We start from the raw sequence: 7,500 nt of genomic DNA, 5'->3' as shown, positions 1-7,500 counted from the left end.
GTTTATTCACATTACATTTGACTTTCTGCATGTCAGTACAGTCAGGAAAAGCAGAGGCTCGGGAGGGAATTCCAAAGTGCAGTAGTTCGAGGGGGAAAAAACCTATTCGAGTAGAAGGCTTTACAGCATCTAGGGTTCTCTATAGTGTAGGGGTGAGATTTTGCTGCTTGTCGGCTTTGTTAATTATCGTCGAGGGAGTACTAGTGTTCGGAGTTTTTTAGAGCACTTGCAATTGAAATACTTGTAAAACAGTTATGTTATCGCGTTTCCAGGCATCGTTTACAATTAGGCATGTTAAACACACGATCCGCGGGATCCATTAGTAGCATATTTACGGCACCGCCCACACAGACAGTTACTTTGAAAAAGTGGGGAGAGAGGAGAATATGAAAACTTTGAGGGGTGTCAGAAAAGTAGTGAAAATTTCTTATCTGTCCTTGCTCTAGGAAAGTTTTTTTTATTTTTTATTTTTTTTATTTTTTTACATTGAATTCACTGATCGGAACTTTAGAACGTCACGGACACAACGTTTTTTTTTCTGAGTTATCACTGTCTTTATTATCAAATAAATTATCAGCAATTACTTTCTGAAGACTCAAGAGGGATTTACGATCATCCATTTCAAAACTTTTTAGAGAACTGGGTTGACTGATTATCATTTGTCATCTTCGATAACACTCGGAAGTGTACAGAAATTTCAGCTCATGATACTAACAATTGTTGAAACAAGAGATGTCAAGCTTCGGGACAAAACATGAAAAGTGTTTGAATACACCCATTGGCGCAGTTGTTAGAGTATTTGGGAAAATCAGTTGTAAAAGTGATATTCTCCTGACGGTTGAAGGTTAAGTTCTCATTGTGGGGGATAGAAAAAAAAAACAATTGCGAATTACTTCGGACCTCTATCCAGTCATGGCTGACGGAACAAGAGCATGCTACCCCCGTGAAGTAAATAAAGAGTTCCGTTTGAAATTCCATCCAGATTCCCGAATTTAACAGAAACATTCCTGAGTTTGACAACATACACCTGAAAAAGGTCGGAGGTTACACCGACCAAAACGTTGTGAAAATGACACTCAAGATGAGAACAATAGTCCGAATAATATGAGTAAATGTCGATTTTGAACTATTGCCATTCATGTGCGTTGGATTTGTTGCTGTTGCATTCATATATACAATTGAACAATTAATTAAACATTTTAATTATATTGAAATAAATAAAAAACACATTTATATTTAACGCTAATTTCTTTCATTACATTTGTTGTTAAACTACAGGTGTGTTTGTACTTGCATTCTTGAATAGCAACAAACCATTGCATGTTTTTACATTAAAAGAAAAATATTCTGAAATAATTTCTATTAAACGACTTCAGTTATAATTGTAAGACAACGACCCTATTGACAGCATAAACTGACTCCTATAGTTATTGCGGGACTCTAAGTTTTACGTGCTTGTGTAACAGAGCCGTTTACGCCGCATAAAGGTATGCAAATTACTAAGCCGGCTGCGCGAAGTGTCGTCAGAACAAAGATAAAAGGACACAGGTGTTCAGAGAAGCTGTGGTGTTCGGAGAAGTGGTGTTCGAGACGTGTTTGGAGAAACACGTGTTCGAGACACGTGAGTGACGTCACAGCAGAGACGAAAAGAACGTGTGACTGGAGAAGGAGACATGAACTATCTAAATATTGAGAAAAAAGGTGCGTTGTTGGAAATACCAGATATAAAGGCTTTAGTTTGAAAAAAGTGAGTCGAGATTCTTCCTTTTAACCTGTTTCTTTGATATAACGAGTACATTACACTTGCTGCATATGGATCATACTTCTATGGAGATTTCTCCTTTTAATTAATACATTTTTTGAACTACACAAATAGTGTCACAGAATATATATGAACTTTATGTTTTTCGGAATTTTACACGCACGCTGCGATTATTGATCGAAAGAAGATACTAACCTTGCCTGTCGTCGGAGAGATTGACACAATGCTCGGTGTGTGTGATGTAGCATATATGAATATATGCGGGACATAATTTTGGCCATTTGATGTAACAACCAGTAGCTGAATCCCCATTGAATTGGCTTGAGTAGAACATTGTACTTGCGTTTGATTGGTCATTAAGACATTGCATTCTTTGTTGCCTATCTTGATGCTGGTGCGGCCATCCACAAACCCATTCCCGTAAACGGTAAGCACTGTTCCACCGTGGAGACTTCCAATGGGAGGGTGAACTTTACTCACATAGGGATGACTCCATACCTTCTCATTGTCAACAACCATGTTTCCAATGCTGGCTCGATGAACCTTCAAAGAGTTCCAACCCGCTCCAATATAACCAGCCTTACATGTTATATGGCTATGATTGACGCTGCTAGCCAAACAAGGTGTGGAACCGATGGTTACGCTGATGTCTGCTGGGTTGCTGCCGAATCCTTTCCCTTCTATTGTAAATTTGACACCATTTGTAGACACATTGGTTGGAGATATGTTGGTGACATTTGGCGTGATGATTCCGCTGTATGTGAAAGTGCAGTTACTGCTTATTTTGCATCTTGCTGGGATTTTATGCTTCGATCTAATGACCACCAGTTGGACGAGGAGGTCGTTGTCTTTGCCGGGTAGAGTTTCGCATACGACCATTGTTCGGTTGGCTGAGAGAATTTGACAATTATCAGAACCAATGAAGATCTGGACTGAAGTGTTTATACATTTAAAGCCGCCACCTCGGATTGTTAATTTTGTGCCACCGAGAATAGAACCCATTTTGGGACTTATACTGTCGATGTGTGGTAGAAGGACAATAGAGTTGGCGTCTTCGGGAGTGATATCAATCAGTGCGTAACCTAAAATTTGGAAGAAAAGAAACAGAAGAAATTGTTTATTATGTGAATTAAACTCTTTATAAAAAAAATGCACCTGTAAATTAATAAAAAAAAATAGTAAAAAAAAAAAAAAATTCCAAATATCACGAAATATGATCGAGTAAAAAGTTTTATTAGAACTATTTTTACGAAAAAAAAACAAAAACATCGCTATTGTAACTTTATCCGGAACCAACACGTTGTAGACTCAGTCACAAAGTAGACAAAGAATACAAAATAACTTCAACTCGCTTTTTCTTTGTAACAAAGACATTTATTTCCTCATTCTCTTGTTACGGCTGTGACGCCTCTCACGTGAATCTCTTCTCGAGCGTCATCCACGCCTCTAACGTGATCTCGAATGTTATTCTCCTCTCTAACATGATCTCCCTTTTAAAGTTTTTATTTTTTCTGTCGGTGACGTCATTTCGCACGCATTTGCATATAGCTATCCGCGTTATGTTACACTTTTATCGTATATTCTTGATCCGTCATTTTCTAATTTGAAATAACGGAAGTTAACTGAAACAAAGAAGATAAGCCGGTTTTTCTTATAAAATTGTATATTTAATGTTGCAATTTATTGTTGAATTAAAGAACTAATTTTTTATGATCACGTTCTTGTAAAATTGCAATATACCTTCCGAACAGAATTTTGTTAGAGCACAAAAGAATGTTTTACGATTTCCCTTCATGATTGTACATTTTTATTTTTTTTTTACCTTTCTAAATTTAATGCTAGTTTATTAAAAAAAAATATGAATAAAAGCATTTTCGATTCTATATCCTGGTTGTAACCTCGCTTTTTTATTTTAAATAAAATAAACGGAGAACATACATTATTGCTTACACAAGAATGTAGGAATGTTATGCTTTCTTGTGTTGGTCTTATTTTGCTTTTAATCAGCAGAATCGAGTTCAATTTCTTAATTATACTAGAATCGTATCTGGTCTTGAGATATTTCATGATTTGTGGGGTGGGTACAGAATTTAAATATTACAATCATAAAGGGAATAAATTATGATTAAAAATAAAACGCGTAAACACACATTTTAAAAAAATATTTAAAAAGGGTGGGAAGAAAAAGAAAAAAAATAAAGGGGGAAGTCAGCTGACCGGTTTCGCCCTCGCGTTCTCAAAGCTGTATCGAATGATGTAAAAAGGAAAAATAAAAAATATGTGAATTATTAAAATAAAGTTACATTGCGTTTTGTTCATGGATGACAAAAAAAAAAGAAAAAATAAGGAAACAATTAAAATAAAGCAACGTTATGATATTTTTCGAAGATCCTAAAAGTTAATCACGCTAAAACCTAAGAGACATTACCTCTGTTTACAAAGAGAAGGCCTCCTCAACCGAACGTGAATAGTCACCAAGATCTTTAGATGGAATGTTGAGTGAGCACGACTTAAAATTGAAAATTTGCTGGATATGATGGGTTTTTAATGAGGTTGTCAGTTATTGAAGACCCGTATGTGTTAGCAAGTACGTCCGTTGCTCGGTATGTCCCATTTCTGATTTTGCCCGGTATGTGCCGTTGGACTTTTCCATACAATCTCAATGTTGTTCGACTCACATAGTTGGCACCGCAACTACACCCACAATTGTAAATTGCATTATTATTATTATGAAGGGTAGAACACCTTTTCAAGAAGATGGTAATAAGGTTCTCGTAGAGAACACAGCACGCACATTTGAAGCAAAATAACATTTTTGAACAATTGAGCTGATTTGCTTGGGGAATTTCTCACTTACTGTCCCCAACCACGATAAACGAAAGTATATAAATAACTGAGTTTTCTGAAAGTAAAGTTCAAACAGTGACTAAATGTTCAATGTATCTTCGTTTACCGGGGTTGTGGACAGTAAGTGAGGGAAGAGTTAGACACAAGAGTTGCACAAGGTTAACTTTTAATATGAGGAAAATCAAGCTTTCTAGAAAGGATCACTCTGGATTGGAACAAAAAAATTTACAATGCCTCAATCAAGACGGATTTCGTCCTCCAGTGACTGAGGACAGAAAAGATTAAGTGTAGATGTAAAACAGATACTGTACTTTGCTCCTAGACAAACGGGCCTGTCGGTTTTGTTTTGACTTACCTCGATTGTCCACAAGTAATTTGAGCGGTAACTGTACTCCGATAAGGAAATAACGTTGAACATCAATTGCACAAGTTAGATGAGAGGTATTTTGGGCTTTGGACACGCATGATTGATTCCCAAATGTGATGATGTTTTCACATTGACGTGTAGAGAAGCCTTTGCCCCTGAGAAGGATGTCGTCTATTCCAGTCAGCAGGTTAGGGGTCACAGATGACACGATCGGTGTACTGCATTCCGAGAAATAAAAACTGAATGTGTTCGGTTTGACTGAGTTCTTGTTTTCATTGCAGGTGTCGATGGGTGAGTGTTGTGCATTGCAGCTATTTCTTGATGATGATGACAACGAAGAAACGGACGCTAAAAAGAAAACATTCAGACAATGAATATCCCGATGAATGTACAATAGTATAACGATGATGTTTTATATATATATATATATATATATATATATATATATATATATATATATATATATATAGTATAACGATGATGTTTTATATATATATATATATATATATATATATATAGTAATTTATAAAATATATATGGCGATTAAGCTACACTGAATATTCGGCGTTTCATCCACTCTAGGACTCCTCAGGTTTTTATAAAAAAGATAAACAACCACAGAATTCGCGCATAAGCCTTAAGAGTCCTAGAGTGGATGAAACGCAGAATATTCAGTGTAGCTTAATCGCCATATATATTTTATAAATTACTAACTAGCTCTACCTACGTATTGAGCACTTTTGAAGTAAATACTTAAAGTTTACGCATAAATCTATACTTTCGTATATTAATTTTATGTGAGTAAATTAAGTAGTTATATATATATATATATATATATATATATATATATATATATATATATATATATATATAGGGTGTCCCAATAAAATGTATACACTCTTTAAATTATCTCAACTTGCTACATGAATAAGCTATGCCACGTTCCCAAGAGATGTTCCGGAATAAAGAATGGCACTTCCAGAAGGATGGAACACTTCCCTACTATCATCATGACGTAAGGGCCTATCTATCACCTGCGAAACAGATAGTTAGAACGAAGAGGAAGTATCGAGTACTGACCACGCTCATTGGATTTGACCCCCTCATCAATGGATTTGGAGGGAGGGCACGTTAAACACAGGAGTCGCACCACAAATTGAGCTACAATGAATAAGTTGAAAGCAACTATTGAAAGAAGATGTGTCAACATATGAATTGAACTGATTATGAACGTTTTCGATTCAATAAGTGAGTGTTGTCAGCTGTTCATGGACCACAATGGCCAATAATTTTAACACTTTCGATAATTAGCTGGTTTCTATATTTGTTCTCAGTATTTTGATGTATGAAACTTTTCTTATAATAAATGTTGGTTTTATGGTCATTTAAAAAGTGTATACATTTTATTGGGACACCCTATATATATGTATATATATATATATATATATATATATATATATATATATATATATTATATATATATATATAGTCTTTGAAGTTTTTCACCTTTAAAACTATACAAAATATTTTTATCATTCGTTATATATATATATATATATATATATATATATATATATATATAGTGTATTATAATAATTTTACAAGTTACAAATATCAAGTTTTCTCAGTTAGTTATTACTTTTCAAAAGCTATCTATTACAATATAGTTTTTATTGCGACTAAAAAGTCTACAAAATTGTTATTGCTGCATATTTAGTCACCTACGCTTCACATGTTTATCTTACACAGCTTAAATGGTTCATATAACAAATATACTTTGCCATTCTTTTCAGTTACGAAGATTATGGTCATTAAGGCATTCATTTAGCGTGGACGTCTTTTTCATTATAAAAAGCTTTATCTATGAGAAAGATTTTTTTAATCTGTTATGATGATGGTAAATAAAAATCGAGTACGTTTCAGACAAATGATTATCCAATACATCTCTCTCTCCCTCCCTTCCTTCCTCCCTCTCTCTCTCTCTCTCTGTATATATGTATATATATATATATATATATATATATATATATATATATATATATATACTAGCAAAAGCACCCGCCGTTGACTGGGTTCAAAAACAGCCTATAGAAAATGGACTCTGATTTATGAGAGTATGGTAGGTTATGAAAATGAAGGGTTATAAATTTGGGTTGAATTTGGGGGTATCAAAACCAGAGCAAAATATGATGAAAGTAAAAATAAAATAGATAAACTCCATAATTTATTATACTATATCTGTTAACACTGAAACACTTATCACAATATTCTGTGGATCTATATTAAAAAACCTTGTTAAACTTTGTGACATATTTCCATTCTATGGAGGTCAGGTGCGAACGAACACCCCATAATTTTATTATACCATATTTCTTCAAACTGAAACATAATTATTAAAGTATACTTACGCAGATAGATATGAAAAGTCTTTATTAAAGTTTGTGCCTATTTCCATTCTATGGAGGCCAGACGCGAACGCAGACCTCACAATTTTATTATACCATCCCTATTTAAGTTAAAACAA

At 34.3% G+C, this 7,500-nt stretch overlaps 1 protein-coding gene across 1 annotated transcript in view; it reads right to left on the bottom strand.

The window, feature by feature from the left end:
• LOC145277913 (fibrocystin-L-like) overlaps positions 1 to 7,500 on the bottom strand; it is a 401,092-nt gene that overhangs the window by 161,014 nt on the left and 232,578 nt on the right. Inside the window, exons 34-35 of the mRNA XM_080129971.1 lie at positions 4,965 to 5,324; positions 1,958 to 2,844 (exon numbers count right to left, since the gene is read on the bottom strand). Coding sequence (XP_079986097.1) covers positions 1,958 to 2,844; positions 4,965 to 5,324 — 1,247 coding nt within the window. The remainder of the gene's footprint in view (positions 1 to 1,957; positions 2,845 to 4,964; positions 5,325 to 7,500) is intronic.

This window comes from Euprymna scolopes, chromosome 6, assembly GCF_053919585.1.
Source record: "Euprymna scolopes isolate OS-2025 chromosome 6, ASM5391958v1, whole genome shotgun sequence".
NCBI classification, from domain to species: Eukaryota; Metazoa; Mollusca; class Cephalopoda; order Sepiida; family Sepiolidae; genus Euprymna; species Euprymna scolopes.
This window is presented reverse-complemented; position numbering and strand designations above follow the sequence as displayed.